The sequence below is a fragment of the Marmota monax genome, unplaced genomic scaffold (assembly GCF_021218885.2).
Source record: "Marmota monax isolate L192 unplaced genomic scaffold, Marmota_monax_Labrador192_F-V1.1 WCK01_AAM20220418_F8-fsc00163, whole genome shotgun sequence".
Classification (NCBI taxonomy): domain Eukaryota; kingdom Metazoa; phylum Chordata; class Mammalia; order Rodentia; family Sciuridae; genus Marmota; species Marmota monax.
Genome location: NW_026693660.1, coordinates 259728 through 280572, shown reverse-complemented (window position 1 = coordinate 280572; position 20845 = coordinate 259728). Strand labels below are relative to the sequence as shown.

Here is a 20845-nt window from a genome sequence, read left to right as displayed (position 1 = left end):
ACTTGGAAATCAGTTCACTCCCCTATTGTGCTTTAGGCTAAAGTTCCCATATTTCTACGTTTAGCTGTCTGAAAAGTGTGCAGGGTAAACACTATTCAACTTAGGGGCCATCTTGACATACAAACCTAAAATAATGGAACAGGTCATTATGCCTTAGGAACTTCATCACTTTGAGTCAAGCTGGACAGTATTACCTGGTATCTGTGGGAGGAGGGCTTTAGTATGATTTTTAGCAAGAGGTAATCACTCCCAGCTTAGAACCCAACCCAGCAGGGAAAGATTTGCTGGGAATAGTTAAAAGGCCCTGCAAAGACAGGTGCAGTGGCACATGCCTATTCCTTCTTTTAAAAAAATTTAAAGAAGCCTCCCATTTATTTGGGAGGCTGCACGAGGAGGATTAAAACCTCAAGGTCAGGCTCTGCAATTTAGTGAGACCTTGTCTAAAAATAAAAAATATAAAGGGCTAGGGGTGTACGCAGTGGAAAAGCATCCTGGGGTCAATCCCCAGTACCACCACAAAAAAGAAAGAAAGAAAAGGCCCTGGGAACCTTTTTCTTTTTGCTTCTTATAGGATAGCTGGCATGACCAATTCGGCATTTCTCTTTTGCCCCAGGCTATTTGCCTCAGAAGACTCTGCTAGACTGGGTTCATATTTTTTTTCTTTTCATTCTAAGAGGGCACCAAACACTTTCCAAGTACTAAAGCTGCATGTGGAACAGAAGTTTTCAAGACACTGCCATGGCAAGGTGGTTTTTGCACATCTTTCCTCCAATAGACTTCTGAGGCTTCATATTGGTAGGGAGTCTCTGTTCACAGACTATTTTCAAGATCATGTGACTAAGTTTTTATTGTGAAGGGGGCAAAGAAGTAAGCACCCTTTATTGAGCAACTACCTGTGTCAAGCACCATGATAGGTATGCTACCTATAATGGACACTTAATTGTCACAACTTTCCTATAAATTACTATTATTACTATTACAGGTTGAGTATCCCTTATACAGATTTTTGGGACCAGAGTATTTTGGATTTAGGATTTTTTTTTTATTTTGGAAAATTTGCATATATATAATGCCATATCTTGGGGATGAGACAGACACAAGTATAAACATAAAGTTCACTTATGCTTTATATATATCTGCTGTTCATAACTTGAAGGTAATTTAATGCAATATTTTTTATAATTTTATACACAAAGGTGCTCAAAAAGCTTCAGATATCAGATCATTTTAGATACTGGATTTTGGATTAGAGATATTCCAACTACATAATATTGAGGGTTCTGAGTGATGTTAAGTAACAGGTTGAAAGGCTCAAACAGGCAGAGCCAAGAAAACTAAACCCTAAGTTAGTATTCTTTCCACTCAACCATGGGAGGATGGAATTATTACTTTTTAAAAAATTGTTGCTGGTAAAGGAACCCAGGGCCTCAGGCATGCTGGGCAAGTACTCTATCACTGAAATGCACCCCTACCCCAGGATGTTATTTATTTATTTTTTGTAGTTGTAGTTGGACAGAATTTTATTTATAGTTGTAGATGGACATTATTTTATTTGTTTATTTTTATGTGATGCTAAGGATTGAACCTAGTACCTCACACGTGCTAGGCAAGTGCTCTGCCACTGAGCTATAGCCCCAGCCCCCCAAGATGTTATTTTTAACTGCTCCTGTTAATTGGCAGCCAGCCCAAGGAACCTGTCTGGATCCTGGGTGGCTGGATTTGGCTGACTGCCTGTGTAGAAAATAGGCAGTTGAGGGAAAAAGGAAAAAATGAATTTTATGCAATTGGATCAAACAGAGGAGAAACAGCTAGACTGTTTCTCAGCTGATCCCAGTAGAAATTCTTACAATATAAAGAAACAAAAGTCAGGCGTGTATGTTTAGCTAGGCTATGCATAACCAGAGAATAGGTCAGTGGAACTTGGCTGGGAAAAGGTATAGTTTTTATTCTCAGTATGAAGAAATTCAGGAGCTCTCTGTTTCACCCCTACACATGAAACATTTTTCATTTGGAGTAATTTTTTATGTGGGGATCACTGAGAAAAGTAGGTCTCATTGACTCAAGGGAAGCTAAGTTGCTTTGGAAATATTTAATTACCAGAGAAGTTGTGAAATTCTGAGTTAAATGGAGGAGAAAATCCATTAGGGAGTAAATCAGTACTGTACCAGGAAAAACCACCCAGATGGGAATGGGGACATTGTAGTCTGGAATGCTACTTCTCAAGAATGTTGAAGGCACAGCTCCTCCCCTACTCTGGGCTGCAGATGGAGGGCCAAGCAGTCTGCAGTGCTTGGCTCTCAACCTGCATGATCTCATGAGACTTCTGCTTTTAAGTTCTATTTTTTTTGAATTGGGAATTAAACCAAGGGACACTCAACCACTAAGCCACATCTCCAGCCCTATTTTGTATTTTATTTAGAGACAGGGTCTCAATGAATTGCTTAGCACCTCAATTTTACTGAGGCTGGCTTTGAACTTGCAATTCTCCTGCCTCAGCCTCCTGAGCTGCTGGGATTACAGGTGTACACCACCATGTCCAATTTAAATTCATTTCTTTTTTATTGTTAGATTATTTTTTTTGTTATTATTACAGTATTTCCTTAAGGTGTCCTTTTGGAAAACATTACTGTATCTGGTCAAGGCAAAGAAGAATTTCTTTTAAGGTGTAAATGTACTTCTAAAGCACTGGTGTTTGGTTTTGTTTTTTCTTTAATCCCATGGAATGCTGCACTGTAGTTAAGATTTTACTTTTCCTGCCTGGCTGCCCACTTTCATGGAGCTGAGGTGAGATCTCAAAAAGGGTAACTGTGATGCAATGAGGTTTGAACTGTTTTAACTCATTAGCTCACAGATGTGCCTTGCAAACCAGGAGGTTTTATATAGTTAAACATGAACAATGTACAAAATAAGCAGTTGTAGGGTCAGCCTTTAAAACCTTAAGCGGCAGGAAAAAAGAGATGGCTCAACAGGGCACACTAAAACCAAGACGTCTGAATGGACCTCAAAACCAGAGGCTCTGTTATAAAAGGGAATTAGTCACTTTGTGCTCCTGGTTCCTAGTAGGATATCAGGATAGGTATTTAATAAAATGTTTTGAAAAAGTGATCAGGATAAGACTTCTAATCCTATGTCTAAGCTAGGGAATTACTTCATTATAATTTTAAAAAACTAGGTGAACATATTCTGGCTTCAGTTTCCTCATCTTAACACAGAACTTTTAAGGCCATCATGTCTCTCAAGTAGATAGCTCAGTGCAGTACATGACAGCAGAAACATATAGGAAATACCAGGCCCATGGAAAGAGCAAGTCTACTAAGATAGTAATAATCTCTTAGTACCAAGGGAAGAGAAATTCTAATGAAGACACCAATGGCTCAGGAGACCCTCAGCATTAAGGTCCTTAAATAAACTGAGATCCTAAAGTAATTATTTCACTTCACCAAAAAGAAAAGTTCAGAGAGCAGTTTGCAAACTGGAAGACTAGACCCAATAATGACAAGAGGAGGAGATAGGTGGGAGGGCAGAAGACCATGAACAAGTTTAAGAGCAAGTTCCCAGCTGATGTGATTTTTCCAAGATGCTGACTTTATTTCATTTTTTGTAGCACCGGGGAGCTATACCTCCATTTAAACATACCGGGTTTAAATTCCAGGCCCCCCAATCTCCTAGAGCAAAGGGCTTATGGCACTACCAGTTCAGATCATGTCCAAACATGGCTCCACAGTAGCCCACATGTGGCCAGACCCAGAGAAGGCCTGGTCTTTGATCCATGAAAATGATCTTCAATATCTTGGGATCAATGGGGACAAATCCATATCCCAATAAAAGGCTCTCTGATGCCTTTCTTTTTCCTTTTAAAGATAAACAACAACAACAACAGCTCATACATAACATTCCATTGGTTGGCTAGATACATTTTTGGAAAGGAAATAAAATCATCTCCAGTAATGCCCACAACTACCATCTGATACCCATGTCTATCAGACTTCTGTTTTTATCTGTTATAAGAGACTGGCCTGGAAGAGAACTTTTAGTCTTTAGAGACAGAGAGGTTCTGAACAAGAAGATAACTAAGAACACAGGCTGATGGACCAAGAGAACTATTTGTTAGTCTTTAGAGACAGAGAGGTTCTGAACAAGAAGACAACTAAGAACACAGGCTGATGGGCTTGAGAGGATCCTTTCCCAAGCACTTGCGTGATTTACCAATGCTTCAAAAGAGCTGACATGTAACATGGATCAACTCCCCTTGGCCAACTCTGCTGTAAACTAGAGAGAATCCAACCTTCCTTAACTGATCTGTCTCCCCAAATTTTTGTTGGTTAGGAATAAAGCCCCCTGGGCCATACTGCCTAATCGCCACAGAATGCACAGACCTGTGAGGGAGACCATCAGCCAGGCAGTAGAAACAAGCCTAATTCACTCTCTCAATCCAAGTATTTCACCATTTTCCAGAATATTTATCAATAATAATCTATTTGATATTCCTGTCATGCTTCTAAATAAACAATTTGCATAAATTTTAGTTTAACTTGCTCTTTACAACAACCTTACCAAGTAAAGAGGGAGAGTGACAATTCTTCCTCATTTTATAGCTTTATAAGTAGGGAAACTGAGGCTCAAAAGGTTATGATTGAAGATGGCAAGGATAACAGGCAGCAGAACTGAAGCTCAAATTAATATTTTCTGTTTTCAAGATCTATGCTTCTTCCATTTGGATCCAGCTCAATTCTCTGAGGTTGTGGATACTACTGAAGGACTGAGCATATCTTAGAAGTGCAGGAACAATCTATTGGGGTACAGGAAGATAACACTGGGAATTCTATTCCTATTTTTAAACCCTGCCTTCTAAAGTGTTTTGTTTATATGTGTCCTATAGCATGCACAATATTTTTATAGGGGCACCTACCTGTGAGTAGGCATGTGTGCAGTGGAAAGTATATGCTCACAATAAGACTGCAACATCATTTTTTAATCTGTTTTTATTATTCTCTCTCTCTTTCCTGATTCCCTACTAATAATTGAAGCGAACTGCATGTCAATGTCATGTCTTTTCTTTTTTTGACTTTTGTTTAGATTGGTGGTTCTCAACTGGGTGCTTTTTCCCTCAGAGGTCATTTGGCAACTTCTGGACACATTTTAATTATTACTTAGGGAGGGGGATGTTACTGACCTGATGCCAGGAATACTACCAATATCCCATAATGTTCAGGACAGTCCTCTGTAACAAAGACCTATCCAGCTCAAAATGTCAACAGTGTTGAGCTTGAGAAACTCTGGAGTAGAAAGTGTTATCAAATTATTTCTAATCTTCTAGAAAACAGGCCAACCAACTCATCAAATTCTCTGATTTTAACTTGATTAGACTAGGGTACATTAAGAACAGAGACCAGTGAACTTGTGAATCCTCATCTTTGTTGTCAACATGAGATATCCTGACCAATGGAAGGGCAAGTTATCAAGGACTGCCAGGCTGAGCCAATAGCTTGGCATGTTGTCCAGAGAGGAAACCCAGAGATGTTGAGGGTTTGACTAGTTCCAGTGCCACTCATTGAGCACATGTATATTAGTAGATGTGTGACACATTTGGACTTCTCACCACCTATGACACAACCCAGTTACAAAAGGTGACTCTTCAAACCTTGCAATGTCACACAAGGCAACCTACACATGCCTCTACCACTCTGTCCAGGTTTTTTTGTGTGTCAGAGGCCCAAGTAGGAATTAATGAAGACCAAACAATGAATCTAATCAATTGTTTTCCTTCCTTCCTTCCTTGAATGTGACCAATTCTTCTTCTTCTCTCCCCTCTTTTTTTTTTTTGACTTCTAGGAATTAATCCCAGTGCCTTGCTTATGCTAAGCAAGTGCTCTAACACTGAGCTCCATCCTAGCACTTTATTTTATTTTGAAACAGGGTCTCACTAGGCTGCCCAGGCTGGCTTTAAACTTGTTTGTCTTGCCTCAGCCTCCCAAGTAGTTGAGATTCCAGGTGTGTGCCATTATGTTAGGCAAGTGTTCTACTTTCATTTTTTTTTTCTACTGACTGAAAGACTATTGCTAGAAGCTTAGTAACAGATAGGACAGCTCCACAACATTATAGCAGGTACTCTTACTACACCCAGGAAGAAAACTGCACTTGTGAACATGCATGGGAAAAACACACCTTCCTTTTAGTATTCTCAACTCTCCCATTTTCCAAAAATGAACTATGAACTCTGAGGGCTACCCAGTGATGCTGTGATGGCATGCTTTTCTTTCTTTTCTTTTCTTTTTTTTTTTTTGTACTAGGGATTGAACCCAGGGGTGTTTATTGCTGAGCTATAATCCTAGTCCTTTTTATTTTTAGACAAGGGCTTGTAAGTTGTTGAGGCTGGTCTTGAACTTGTCAACTTCCTGATTTGGCCTCCTGAGTCACTGGGATTACAGTCATGTATCAACAAGCCCAGCTGAACGGCATGCCTTTCCAAGGTGAAGGCAAGACTTCTGCACATGCTCTGAAGACTTCCTCAAAGTATTCTGTGCCCGACCAAATTTCACCCGAAAAGGTAAAACCAAAGCTTTTCATCTGGAATGATAATATACATCTAGCCCCAAGACTTAAAAATCAATCATTTTAAGTGTAAACAAAGACTAAAATGACTAAAACTGAATGAAGAAGAATTTCTAGGGGCTGAGGATATAGTTCAGTATTAGAGTGTGTGCTTAGCATGCATATGCCTAGGTTCAAATCCCCACCCCCATACATATCAGAATTGCCATATTTTTCTTCTGCCATAGGTGATTGGATTCCAACTGTCAGTACAAAAGAAATATAAAGTCGCCTTTCTCTTTCCCTATGCCCAAACTCCACACAGAGTTGGTGCAGACATAATTTCTTATGAGGACGGAGAGTGGAAGTGGTAAAGGTAAGAGAATGGATGTGTCAGCTCAACCACCAGTGGAGCCTTTTAATAAAAGTGGGCTGGGGGTAGAGCACTTGACTAGCATGCACCAGGCCCTGGGTTTGATCCCTAGTACCACACACACACACACTCTCACAAAAGTGTAGTAAAATGAGATGATGGAGAATAAAGGAGTTAAAGCCAACAGATTTATAACTTAGAAGCAGTTATATTGGGGCCCAGAAAATAATCAATATACCTCCATCTTTCAGATTGTTGGTAGGGTAAGTTTTTAGGCTTGATTTTATTTGATTTGACCAAGGAGGGTTAATGTAGAAAAAAAGAGAGTCAATTTCTTATTATTTATAAGTAATTCACATGGTTATTATTCTTTTCAATTTCATGATTTCTCTTCTACATATCCATGATGAAAGCCTTTGCTCTTTCTTTAATAATTTTAGTTGTAGATGGACATATACATTCATTTTTTTTTATTTAGTTTTTTTAATGCAGTGCTGGGAATTGAACCCAGTGCCTCCTGCATGCTCTACCACTGAGCCACAACCCCAGCAGCCTTTGCTCTTTCATATCCTGTGTTTCCAGGTTATGTTACCAATCCTGGGGACCAGTGCCTAAGAAATTGGGAGATACAGTTTTTCCCAGGAATAATTAAATGAATACTTATTGATTTATACAGGGCATCCAGGCATATTTAAGAAAACTTTAATGTGGAGCCAAACAGAGTGCTTTTCCTCTCACTAAATCCCATCACATTGAAGTGACAGAGAATGCATGGAAGCTGTATGGCATAGTGAGTACAGCAATGTCTTCCGCACAGACTCATTCTGACTCTATTCATGAGTTACATAGCCTTGATCATGAACTTTTGTGTGCCTGTTTCCCTATCTCCAAAGGAGTATCTCCCTTACAGGCTGTTGTGTTAAATGAGAAGTATACATAAAGCATCCAGACAGTGCCTGGCACACAGAAAGTGCTACATGTTAGTTATGCTACTGCTGTGGCTGTTGCTGTCATTATTGTTATATGTCTTCCTACATGTTTTCTGTGAGTTAGCATGTTAAGAAGTACTATGGTTTACTAACCAGCATTAACCACATGGAGTGGGGAACAATAGAGGTCAGTATACTTCAAGTTTTATTGTTATTTGAAATTTTTAAGTACTGGGGATTGAAACCAGGGGTACTCTACCACTGAATTATACTTTTAGTCCTTTAAAAATTTTTTTAAATTGGGGATTGAACCCAAGGTGCTTTACCACTGAGCTACAACCCCAGACCTTCTTAAGAAATTAAAATTTTAAGATAGGGTCTCATTAAGTTACTAAGGCTGGTCTTGAACTGTGCTCCCCTCCTGCCTTAGCCTCCCAAGTCATTGAGATTACAGGCATGTGTCACCATGCTGGATTTTTACATAAAAAAAAAAAAAAAGACAAAAACGTTTTTTAGACAGGGCCTTAAAGTTGCCCAGGCTGACCTCAAACTTGTAATCTCCTGCTTCAGGTTCCTAAATTGCTGGGATGACAGATGTACACTACTGGGTTCAGTCTACTCTACAGAGGACAATATTTCAGCAGAAAACTGGGCTGGTTCTCTCAGTTGCAAATATAGATAGCTCCTTGCTATGGTATTTTCAGACGAATGGAGAATGAAAGTTAATTCTTGACAATAGAACAAAACGAGTGTCTTTAGCTCTTGCTTCTGGGAACCCATGAATTATTCTTCACTCAGGGTATCCAGTGCTACCTGTTTCCATAGATTTCAAGGATGTCAGCCAGAACTTCCCTGGAGCCTCTTTTCTTCCTTCCTGTACCCAACATTACTGTGTCCCTGCCAGTGCCAATTTCTTAAGAAAGGTGGACCCAAACAAGAAGAAGTCATATAATCAGGTTTAGAGTCATTCACATCAGACTAAATTCTAGGAGAGAATATTTGCTTTTAAAAGCACCTGCAGGAGGACTGGGATTGTGGCTCAGTGGTACAGCACTTGCTTAGCACGTGTGAGGCACTGGGTTCAATCCTGAGCACCACAAAAAAATAAATAAATAAAATAAAGATATTGGTTCATCTACAAAAAAAAAAAAAAAAAAAAAAAAAAAAGCACCTGCAGTTCTGGTGTTCAGTTGATAAAATTGTGAGTAAAAAAAGCTGATCTCTCCCCAAACTGGTCTTCCTAGATTCTGTAGATTCTGACTTGGCTCCAGAAAACAGAGAAATAAGAATAAAGAAGTTGTTATGATCCTGTTAAAATCAGAGCCAGCTACTCCTTGGTTATCAAGGTTTGAGCTCAGTCCATGAAACTACGATGGTTTAGTAACAAACCCTTTCTCTAAGGTTTCAGTTAAGAGTCTTTCTAATCACAATGTTTATTTTCAAGTTTGAATTCTGAGCAGGGACCCAATGCCAATAGAATTCCTCTCTGGAATTCACTTCCACAGTTTTCCTGGCTTTCTTACTCTTAAAAGAACATGAGAACTGAATGAAAACACACTTAGGCCTTTGCCAGTAAAACAGCCCTGCTTTTACCAAGAGTTTACTGGAGAAAACCAAGACCTACTAAAGCCGTGGGTTCTTCTGGTGCCCTTAGGTCCTGACCTGGTCATCAGTATTGGTCATCAGTCATTACTTTTATATTAAGTAGGACTTGTTACCAAAATAACTCCCTCCTGCTCACTCATTATGACTGATCTACTTGTTGGCATTTGCTAAATGTTTGGCTACACAGGAGTTGCAAGGTGAGGCCAGGTTTTGAAGGCTCAATGAGGTTTTAGATCTTTGTGAAAAGGGACTGGAACTCAGGAGGATTCTACTTGAAATCTCTGTCTGCCTGTTATGTCTAAGAGAATCCTGATAGAATAGTAGTACCAGGACACAAGATGCAGGGATAATCCAAACCTAGAAGATGATAGCTGGTATCAGAACCTCAGAGAAGCACTGGGTACGAGGGTCTGAGTTCCTCTAGTGATAGAGGTGACTTATTATAAATAATTACTAAAGATCAACAATTCTAGTAAGGACCTAAAAGAAATCAGGCTTCAATTCCTATGAAATAGTAATGGTAAAGTAGGAATAATTCTGGTATTTTATAAGAATAAGGAAATTAGTTGCTTAATAGTTATGCTTGGGACAGTTTCATGTGATTAACGTACAATCATAATGAACTGAAAAAGTACAGGAAAAAAAACAGAGAGATAAAGAAAACATAAGAGGCCAAGAAAAATTCCTATTCCACTTTAAGAAGGCCCCAAAAGAGTCTGTAGCAAGGCAAAGCTGGGGCTTTTCTTCCCTTTCTGCTGAGGAGTTTTCAAAAACTGTCCCTTTAATATCAATCAGGGGTCTCTGTGAGGCATGTGAAACTTCTTCATATTTGGGTAACATTCTGTGTATACCCATGCATACATCTCAATGTTTGGAGGAAAAGGCCACCAACAGCAAGGCTATTGTAGTCAGCCTGACTTAGGGTTTAAATATTGGTAGTGACTCAACCTTTTGCCTATTGTCCTTGGAGACCCATTGAAGAACCTAAAACATATCCAGAAAATGTTTATAAACTGTGTGAATAGAGCCATGTGGAAGTTGGCTCACAGGAAGTAAAAGGGAGACAGTGTTTACGTGGCTGATAAAACCTGGAAGTAATTGAATAGGAGTCCCATATGCCTGGAGGCCCCTTTCTCTTCCCAGGCATAGGGAAGGTGATTTCAGCACAAGCCTACTCCCTCCAGAATGAAAGCAATAAATAAACAAGGAGCCATTGTGAAGAAAGAGGCACTGGCAGTCAACACACACATTGAATGCCATGGGTGGTGAAGAAGGCACACAGCAGTCCCATGATCTCACTCAGGTGAGAGTGCCAGCAGCCCTCCCTCCTGCTCACTCATTATGACTGATCTACTTGTTGGCACTTGCTGGATGTTTGGCTGCATAGGAGTTGCAAGATGAGGCCAGGTTTTGGAGGCTCAATGAGGTTTTAGAGCTTTGTGAAAGGAGGATTCTTCTTGAAATCTTTGCCTGCCTGTTATGGCTAAGACAGCCCCCATCTGGATCTTTCTCTTCCATTTGTACCTCAGGAGGGACACTTGTGGGACTTGGGTCCTACATAGCATCATCTTGCCCTATATATCAGTGTGAAAATAGAGTGGCCCATTTTCATGGCCTGTTCTCCTTTTGTGTCTGCATCACAGTGTTCCACTTAGGGAATGTCTTAATTAGGGAAACTGCCAGGGAACTTATGAGAAAATAGAGAATGAATTTCAAGAAGTTTCAGAAAAAAACAGTTCCACAGGGAATTTTTCCACATTCTTCACAATGCTTGGCACAGAATTGCATCAGATGTTACATCCTTCAGTACATCATCCTAATGATGGTGGGTGGCTCTCCCCTTATGACTGGGAGATGGGAAGGGGATAGGAGAAAAGGTTTAAAATTTGGAAATCATAGAATCATAGACACTTCCACATTCATCCTTATCACTGCCTCTTTTTTTAAAAAGTTTTTTTTTTTAGTTGTAGATACAATAGCTTTATTTATTTATTTTTATGTGGTGCCGAGGATCAAACCCAGTGCCTCACACGTGCTAGGTAAGTGCTCTACCACTGAGCTACAGTCCCAGCCGTATCATTGCCTCTTGGTCGATTTGTTAATTGTCGTTTATTGCATCCCCCACATCCCAATTCTTCCTCTCCCTTTTGCAGATACCATGGCACTATTTCAGAGAAAGGAGAGCAAGACTAAGCATTTGGGATGGTTACAGAAATAAGCAGCCAAGAGAGGCCATTTAAGCAATGCTAGGATAAATTCTGACCAAATGCTCTTAGGATTAGAATGAAGCCAATGACAGTATTGTGGTAGGCCCTTGCTGGTAGGAAGCATGGTTATCTAGAATACCTAGGAAGGCCAAGAACATGGCTGTTCTACTCTGTGGGGAAACCTGATGCTCCTCAAGGTTCCTGCAGGGCTGCTCCAGGGTGGAGAGAAGACAGTAAGGCCTTTTAAATACCAAAACACTCAAACTTCCCAGGGCCCAGCAGGAACAGGTTTGGTGCTAAAGGCTTCATCCACTAAGGTGCCCTTTTTTGATCCAATTTGGCACTGCAGCTGGGCCTGTGCCCATGTGATTGGCATGCCAATGTGACGAAGCAGCCTTGACTGCTAAGGTCAGCAGAAGGGGACAGTCTGTTTCTTCTCTTTCCAGGCTTAAGAGGAACCAAACAGAACTGGATATTCTAACAGCAATCAGGTCTGAGCAGATAGTGTGTGAGAGATGACAGTTGGCAGGAAATAGCAGGAACTTTCAGCATCACTAGGAGCATAGTCGCTACACTTGAGGATACCCCTAGTGAGAGCCTCAAGGTGGAGGGAGATATCTAACTGGTCCTGGTTCCCCTCAGGGGCCTGCTACAGTTAGAAACAGAGGAGGAATGCCATGGTGGATGCAGGCTTTGTGTGGGAGTTCTAGCCCTCCATTTGCTTGGCCCACGGGTTCCTCATGCTGGCTGGCTGAATAGGGGACATGTGGGCCCAGGTGACACTTTTCTTGTACTTGTTTACTCATATTTGCTGCAAAGCAAAACATCTTGTACCATGCCAGCCTCCTGAGCAGAGACAGCCCTTTGGTTAGTGGTTCATATGTTAGACAACACAGGCCCCCTGCACTCTCACTGACCCAGACAGAAGCCAGAGTCCTTTGCACAGTAGCTTTTGAGCTCATTCTGGAGACCTGCCTGAACATCACCCATCCCCACCCTCCAATCAGGAAAAAGGGAAGGAAAAGAAAAACTCAGAAACCCGAAGATTGTTTGGAATTTATTCTCTTAAATAAGAACGTAACATTTGTTTTTTAAAAAAAAACTTAAAAGCACAACACCTTGATTTCACAGTAACGGCAAAAGCAAAGTTACACAATTAAATTAAAAACTCACAAAGAAACACACCAAAAACTCACAACAGCACAGATTAAAAACAAGGGCAAAAATAAAGGGTTTAGGGAAAGTCAGAGTGGACAGGTGACATGTTCCTTGGCACAGCTAACTCTCCCTTGCTCTGGCTTCTTTGTACCACTGCCAAGGGAATTCTGCTTGCTGTCTCTACCCCAAGTGAATGGGGGAGGGGAAGTAAACCCCTTAACTCATTGGCCAGCCCTGCAAAGGACCTGGGGGCCTCTTTTAGGAGTACCTAAGAATGTTCCACTGTTTTGCAGGAAGCAGCCAGACACACAGCAAACTCCAAAAGGCAGTAGAAAGTGGAAATAACTAACCTAGTTAAAACAGAGGGAAGGTGGGGCATTTGGTTCTTTGTTGCTCCTGAAACAATTATATGAGATGGGTGTGTGTGTGTAATGCTGCTCATTTTTTGAGGTACCCAGTTTCCCAAATCTCCATTTCCATATGGTATGCTGTTTTTGGTCTGCTGTGGTTCCTCAAAATCCTAACCAGAGGCAACGTTCCCAGTGTAAAAGCTCCCTTTCCAGAACCAAGGAACGAAAAGCTTTAGGAATAGCTTCATTATCACTATTATTATTTAGGGCACAATATATAAATAAATATTTATTCACATATATGAAATGGAACCTTACATATATGTATATATATATGTATGTAGATATGTATGTGTGTATGTATGTGTGTGTGTATATATATATATATATATATATATATATATAACATTCATAAATTACTATCAACTCAACTATGACTCTTGGGATAGGATTAAGGAAGAAGGCTAGATTACAGAATTCTTTCTACTTGGTTTTCCAAAAATGCCTAAGGGAAGAGGACTTGGTAAACAGTAAGAAGATTTCCTAACTTCCCTCTGCCAGGCAGGAAACCCAGAACTGAATGAATTCCTTGTACTGCTTGGCTATTCTGGCTGGTGTGGGCAATGCCTGCAATTCTTAATGGCCCATCTGGATCTAAACTATGGAACCCAAAGGTTACCACACGAGAGGTGTCTGGGGACAGGGAGCAGGAGACTGCCAATTGTAACCTTGCAACTTCTTTTATTAAAAAAATCTTCACAAATCGACAGACAACTGGCATGCTTCTCGCACCTGTTCTCTGCTGTCTGCACTGCATATGTTCTCAGATGATTAATTCTGGGAGAAAAGTTCATTTCTTTTCTTCCTTTGTTACTACACAATCCTAGCTTCATTTTTGGTTATTCATGATAGAAGGTAAAAAGGGAATTCCTCTAGATAAAAAGATTCCCAAACAACTGCAACTGAGGGTCTCACGTCCTAGGGGAAAGGAATCCTTAGAGGTTTTTCTTTCTTTGCCTGCTCTTGTCCAAATTTTTCTAAAGACGGGGCAGGTACTATGAGGCCAGAGTAAGAAAATCTGTGCCAGGTCCACTATCTGTAGCAGTAAGTCTAAGAAGCTTGGAAAAGTAGCATTTATAGGTTTGAAAACAGAACTAGAATTTCTATATTAAAACACATGACAAACAAAAATACTGTAAACGATGTCCCCAACACACTAAATTATACTAGCAGTTACATATTAGTGTACCAGAGAAAGACAGCACTTAAAAACCACCCCTGTAGTGCATTCTTTTAACTGGTGGGTTATATTGCATTTTGTTTTATTCTGTTTTTTTTTGTTTGTTTGTTTTTTGGCAACAGCAGTTATTTTGGCACAAGGGGAAAGAACACAAGTGAGAAGACAGAAATGCCACAATAGAGAGGAGGCACAAAGCAAAAGCGTGGCAGGGTCAAATACTGACTAGCTGACTGTTAGTCTAGTTTTTCCATTTGTAAGTTTCGGGGGCATGTGGTTCTAGGGAGGATGGCTCAGTAACACAACAGAATCAGGCTCATTCACTCACAGCCTTTTCTGGTCTAGAGTTCAGTGGAGGAGGTGTACTCAGGTTCTAGGTTCTCTATGATACACATTCTGGAATGCTGAAACACCTGAGCTTTTCTGAAAGAAATTCTTATTAAATAATCAAAGCTTTGGTTTGGGATTTAAAGAAAGAAATATATATAAAAGAAGAGACAAAAAATCTATTTCATGGCAACTACAAATACCAGCCATAATTCTTTTCTACAGAGACTAGCACAAGTTAGCTCACAAGGAAAGCAACTATGCTTTGGAGCATATTCGGGACTCAGAGGTCTAACTTCCAAAAGCTTGAGTCTCCACAGGCAGATATCAAGGAAACCCATTAGCCCTAAGCTCTCTGTCCTTCTTTTTGCCTAGAGAATACTTTAAATGGTGGGGGAGGTGACAGTGCCTGACTTCCTCACCTTAGGGGTTCAGGCTGGGGTACCTTCCAGATACAACATCTTTCACCTATGCTATAATAGGTATCTCCCATGATCTACCTCAGAATCAAGAACCATGGGGCCTGAGATGTTCTCAGGCTCTGATTCTTTCTTGATTGTTTTGATTCTTTAACTGCACTGCCAACTCTTATCTTCTCTCCCTGTTTTGTAGAACATTCTCTCCTCTGTGGAACCCTTACTTCTTTAGAATTTCTAAAAATCTGAAATCTGTTATGCCTTCAATTAGTCAGAAAGGGAACCAGAACTAGATGGAAAAGCAGGCAAACCCAACCTGTTCAGGAATGACCTAAACCTTATCATTCTTTATAAGAAATGTTTGTATGCCTTACCCAAGGGGGGGCGGGATTTAATTTGGGTTGCTTTACTGAGTAGTTGGGTTCCTTTGAAAATCCATCTTTGCTGGAGTAAGATCTAGACTAATGAGGTTGAGTTGCCACCTGATTAAATACACATCCTAGTGAAGAGCCAAAGTTATCTGGATCCCTATCACTCTTCTCTGCCAGCAATACCTCCCATGCTCAGAACATATCAATTGCACAGTGCTGTTATATTTCATGAGAAAGATCACAAAGGGTCTGATGATTGTACAAGGCTTAAAAATCCTTTCTGGCTTAAACATGGCTTTCAAATGTTGGTCCTACCTGTAGGGCACTTAACATACTCTTCTGAATATGATGAAGATACATGCAGGAGCCGAGTGAGCTGGTTTTGCAGGAGTGTGCCTTGTTTTAAGTTCAAAACTGCCCCCAAGGCTTTGTGTCCAGTCTCTGGGCATGTCCCCCTTGCCCAGAATGAGCACCCCAAGGCTCATAATAGTTTCTTAGCATGGGAAAAAAGCAACTCTGGGTACCTTTTATCGAAAGGCCAAAAGAATAACTTTTTTCATCATGAAAATTCTACTATCTATTCCTTCTCCATGATTTCTGGCATTGGCCAATAACCTTTTAATTTTCATAAGTTTGTTAATGGTTGCTGTGAATGGGAGGAAGTTCATAATTTGGGGCCTCAGGACTTCCCAGCAGTTTGCAGAACTGTGGATATATCTCACAGGCTAGTTTTACAAGGGGCTTAGAGGGGCAATTTTAAGGAAAAAACAAAATAATTCTACTCCACAGGCTGGGTGCCCTGAGTCCTCCCAGTGTGATGACCAGAACAAGAATGTTTTTAGAGGTAGAATGGTGCTGTTCAGGTCCTGACATAGGAAGTAGTAATGAAAGTGTGACAGACAGGTTTTCACCCTCACTGCAAACTCAAAAGCCCCAAAGTTCTTAGGGTAGTTTATGTCCTGTAATGGTTATGGGTCAAATAGGAGAACAGTGATAGCTTATCCAGATGCCTAACTAGGAAATCAGATGTAAAAATTTCAAGTTCTGGTGAACACAAATTCAGCCATGGGCTGAATTACACAACTCGACGCTCTGTCAAAGGAGTCCTGAATGAAAACTACAAGGAGGTCTGGCAACTTTGGCTTCTCACCTGGGTCGCTGACCACAGCAGCTTCTTCTAGACTCCAGTTTACCTACAGAGGGTCTGCACCCTGATCTGTCTGAGGGATGTAGGATGGGCTACAGTGTCCATACTGAGACTCCGAATAACATTACCCACACTTGGATGATACTGCTTACCACATGGCACACTTAGTAGCTCACAGCCTGCCAGTGAAACTCCCCTCCGATTTGTACCAGCACCTCTGACAGGCCATACAGAAAGGGGACTCCAAATGCAAGTAGCTGGCACATGAAAAAGGAGTCCAAAGGGTTTTGGGCCACTTGATGCCCAAATGAAGAAATGTTCTTTTGGAGGTGCTGGCTCATCCCCTTGGCCTTGTCACAGAGGCCGAGAGAGTGACGCGCCACCCAGCCAAACAAGGAAGTGAGGCTACCTGGAGTTCTCTCAGCCGAGCTGGTGATGGTACTGGCCCGTCCACTTGTGTCTGCAGTAGGGCCATCCTGCAGGGGTCCTCTGGCCTCCTGGGAGAGTCCATAAGAAAAAGAAGAGTGACTCTGACTGAAGCCCTCAAATCTCAGGAGGTAATGACAATCTGATTGGTTTGTCTATCTCTTGTCAACCAAGATTTATATACCTCACAGTCTTTCTTTAAAGAAACAAGGACATATTCACATAGAAGTCACTAGAAGTCAAAGTCTCTATCCACCCAAGTCATCCATTGGTGTGCTGGACTGGTTCCAGGACCCTCTCGGATACCAAAATCTGTGGATAATCAAGTCCCTTAAAATGGCATTGTATTTGCACATAACTTACATAATCTCCCATGTACTTTAAATCATCTCTAGATGATTTATAATACTTAATACAATGTAAATGCTATAGGAACAGCTGTTATACTGTATTGTTTAGGGATTAGTACAAGAAAAAAGTCTGTTTGTGTTTGGAATAGAAGCAATCTTTTTCCTTTTATTTTCCATCCATGGTTGGTTAAATCCACAGATGTGAAACCTGTGGACACAGAGGGCCAACTGTATACCTTTTCCCACCAGTCCCTCTGCAGTCAAAAGAAGCCTCTCAAAGCAGCAGTAATCAGCCTGCATACTGACAAGGTGCTGTCCATGCAGTGGAGGGATTACTCAGGTCACCTTGACAAAGAAAAGCAGAGGGACCATGCTAAGAAAGAAAGGAAGAAAGAAAGAACGAACGAACGAGTGAACTTAGACAAGTAACTTGCAGAACAAGGATATTAAAGAAGTCAGCAGGCAGAGCATGTTGCAGTCAAGTTCCTTTCTGGCATGAAGAGCAGGGATTGGTGTGGCTCCCATTTGCTCTTAGATGCCCTAAGGCAAGGGCTAAAGAAATGGAAGAAACTCTTCCTTAGGATGCCTCTTCTCTCACTACTGCCTCTCTTGATGAGAGTTCTAACTATGTGAAAAAGGAAGAGGACGTTATCCTTAGCTGCAGGGCATTCTCCTTTCAAAAAGAGGCTTATTCATAAAGTCAGAGTGAATAGAAGGGAGGATCAGTATAATTCCTCAGTTCAGCTCAGGTGGTGGATATGACATTACTTTAGCGAAGTACAACATCAGACTGAAAGGCTGCTTCCCTCCCCAAATTGAATGCAACTATGTCTTGGGCCCTCATGGGACAGGCAATGTTCCAATGACCATCCAGCAAGCCCACCTGTCCCAACCCTGATCCACAATCAAACTGGTGTGCCACCCACTGCATTTCTCCCACTTACAGGAAGGACTGTCATTACCTTTCCAGACAGAGGAGCCACAGCTGGCCTCTTCCTTTGTGCGTAGCCAGAGAGTCGATAACAGTAGTGTGGTTTACAGTAGAATTTACCTGTAGACAGCAAGAAGCAGGGGAAAAGCGAGTAAGCAAAACTCTGTAGTTCTGAACTTGACTCACTGGTCTTGGCACACTCCTATCTATCTCCTTCAGCCACAGGATGTTGTCACCACCATCCCACCCTTTCACAGGCCCAGCTTTCTTGCTCAGGGAAGCCAATCCCTCCCTTTAAACTTTGATTCCAGCCCTCCTCTCCCCTGTGCCTGAAGTGGGTGGGACCTTCTCTTTGGGTATGTAAAGGTCATTGAGCCATTACCCAATCAGTGCCCACAGCAAAGATGTGAGGCTTGCATGGCAGGGCCAGCTAACAAAGTGGCAGTGTATAAAGAACAAAGATGTGGTCACATGAAAGCTGCGAGTAGCATTTCTGGGGAAAGCTAGGATGAATGCAAGTGCTGGGTGGAGGCGTAAAGGCTGCAGGAGCTGGGGCAGCACTGGCATTCACTCTGACAGGTCCACTTTTGCCCCTTCCCTCTCCTACAACTATAGGTCTTACCTCCTTCATCACCCACTATCCAGTGCAATATTGTTTTTGTGAGTTTTGGTCACCAATAAATAGGACAGGATAAAGTGTATTAATACTTGGTTCATATGCAACTTATTTGGTTTTTTAAAATATCCTTCTGTAAGAAATACCTTTCCCATCTCCATGTAATTCTTATAGACTCTATCAATCATGTGGCCTGACATTACCCACTATAGAAGTAGAAATATAATCAGGTTGGTCAACCAGAATACTACCTCCCACCATCCTCCTCAGGATATAAGCCCCAGGAATTGGTGTGTGACTAAAGGCAGTGTAACTAGGGCCATAATTGGCAAATAGGTGAAGAACAGGCAGCCCTTCTCTGGTGCTGTTATCTGGAAGAAGACATAAATTTAAAGCTTATACTTGAATCTGACTTGGTTTTCTATTACTTGTAACCAAGAGTCTTGTTTATTATAGTATGAAAAAACCATAGCCAATTATTGTTATTTTAATTTCTGTCTTCTATTTTTTTATGTTAATTTTGTTTTTAAATTATTATTTTTTTTGCATTAAAGCAGAAACCTAGATCTTAAAATACAACTCAATGGAACTCGACTGAATCTTCATGGAACCCTTCTCTGGTATTCTCAATTAATAAAGAAGTTTAAGTTTCAGAAATGAATCTCAAAAACCAAAACAAAAGGCAATTTCCAAGAAAATTCTAGGAAACTCTTTTCTCTAGGAAGATAGTACTTTATGTGAAAAGCATGAGCTCTGAAATCAGATCTCAGCTCAAATACTGTATCAAACACTCAATGGTTGTATATATTTAGCCTGTTACAACTACCTCTTCATATATGAAATAAACATTACACTCATCTCATAATAATCTTAATAATCTGATATAAAGATATCAGATTATTAAGATATCAGATGTTGTGAGTTTCAGGTGCTCAATTAATATATCTTCTTAAACCCTTTTCCAAACCTTAATAGCACTTTTTGCTTTTTAGATTAATAAGAGTAATTCTTATCTAACATTTACCATGTGTCAGACACTATTTTAACTGCTTTACATTTATTGAGTCATTTAATCCTCAACCCAATGAGGTAGGTATCATTATTATCCACCTTTTCCCAGCTAAGACACAGAAATGCTGAGCAATCTGCCCAAAGTGTCCCACTTTGAAGCTGGCTCCAGAGTCTATACTTTTAACCACTATGCTATGATGTCTGTCTCAATTAGTAAAGACAACCAGGCTAATGTTATAAATCAGCTACAAATTAAGGTTTTTACAGATAACCTAAATTAAGCAATCCTGATAAATAGGTAAGTGCCTAGAAAAGGGAATAAGGTAAACTGGGTCATTTTATCCATTTGCTCAACAACTTATTGAGTGTCCTTAAGTAAGAAGTACAATCTAAATACTGAAGAACCTCCAGACAAGTTCTCTGGATGGGGCAGATGGTGTGTGAATGAAAATGAGGCAGTAGTGGAGACACCAAATGGGGTATGACAGAACCTGAGTGGCTAGAGGTCTGGGAAGGCCTTTGAGGACGGGACATGTGGAAATGGCAAGGCCAAGAAGCCACCCAGCAAAGACTTGGGGGGGGGGGCACGTTATTCCAGAGAAGACAAGGCAAAGGCCCAAGACAGTAATGGTTTTATCACGTTTACAGAATGGGAAAAAGACCACTATGAGAGGGGTACTATGAACTGGGGTCAGGTAACAGCTGAAGGCTAGGGTACACATGCTAAGCTCTCTCACCCTGGAAAAGACTGCCATTCTATTTGTACTACAGTGGGTAATAAAGTAAGAAAAGGATTGCTAAGATCTGACTAACACCTTTTGAAGATCCCTTGGGTTGCTCTATGGAAGCAGACTAAAGGG

The 20845-nt window shown here is 40.8% G+C and overlaps 1 protein-coding gene across 17 annotated transcripts in view; it reads right to left on the bottom strand.

Moving 5' to 3' along the window:
• Positions 1–20845, bottom strand: part of Mical3 (microtubule associated monooxygenase, calponin and LIM domain containing 3) — a 262585-nt gene that overhangs the window by 60467 nt on the left and 181273 nt on the right. For 16 of the 17 annotated variants that reach the window (XM_058584101.1, XM_058584104.1, XM_058584100.1 and 13 more), the window contains 2 exons: positions 18390–18478; positions 17061–17148 (listed from right to left, as the gene is read on the bottom strand). In XM_058584101.1, coding sequence (XP_058440084.1) covers positions 17061–17148; positions 18390–18478 — 177 coding nt within the window. Of the gene's footprint in view, positions 1–17060; positions 17149–17227; positions 17773–18389; positions 18479–20845 lie in introns of those variants that run through there. The other variant, XM_058584113.1, reaches the window with a different exon arrangement.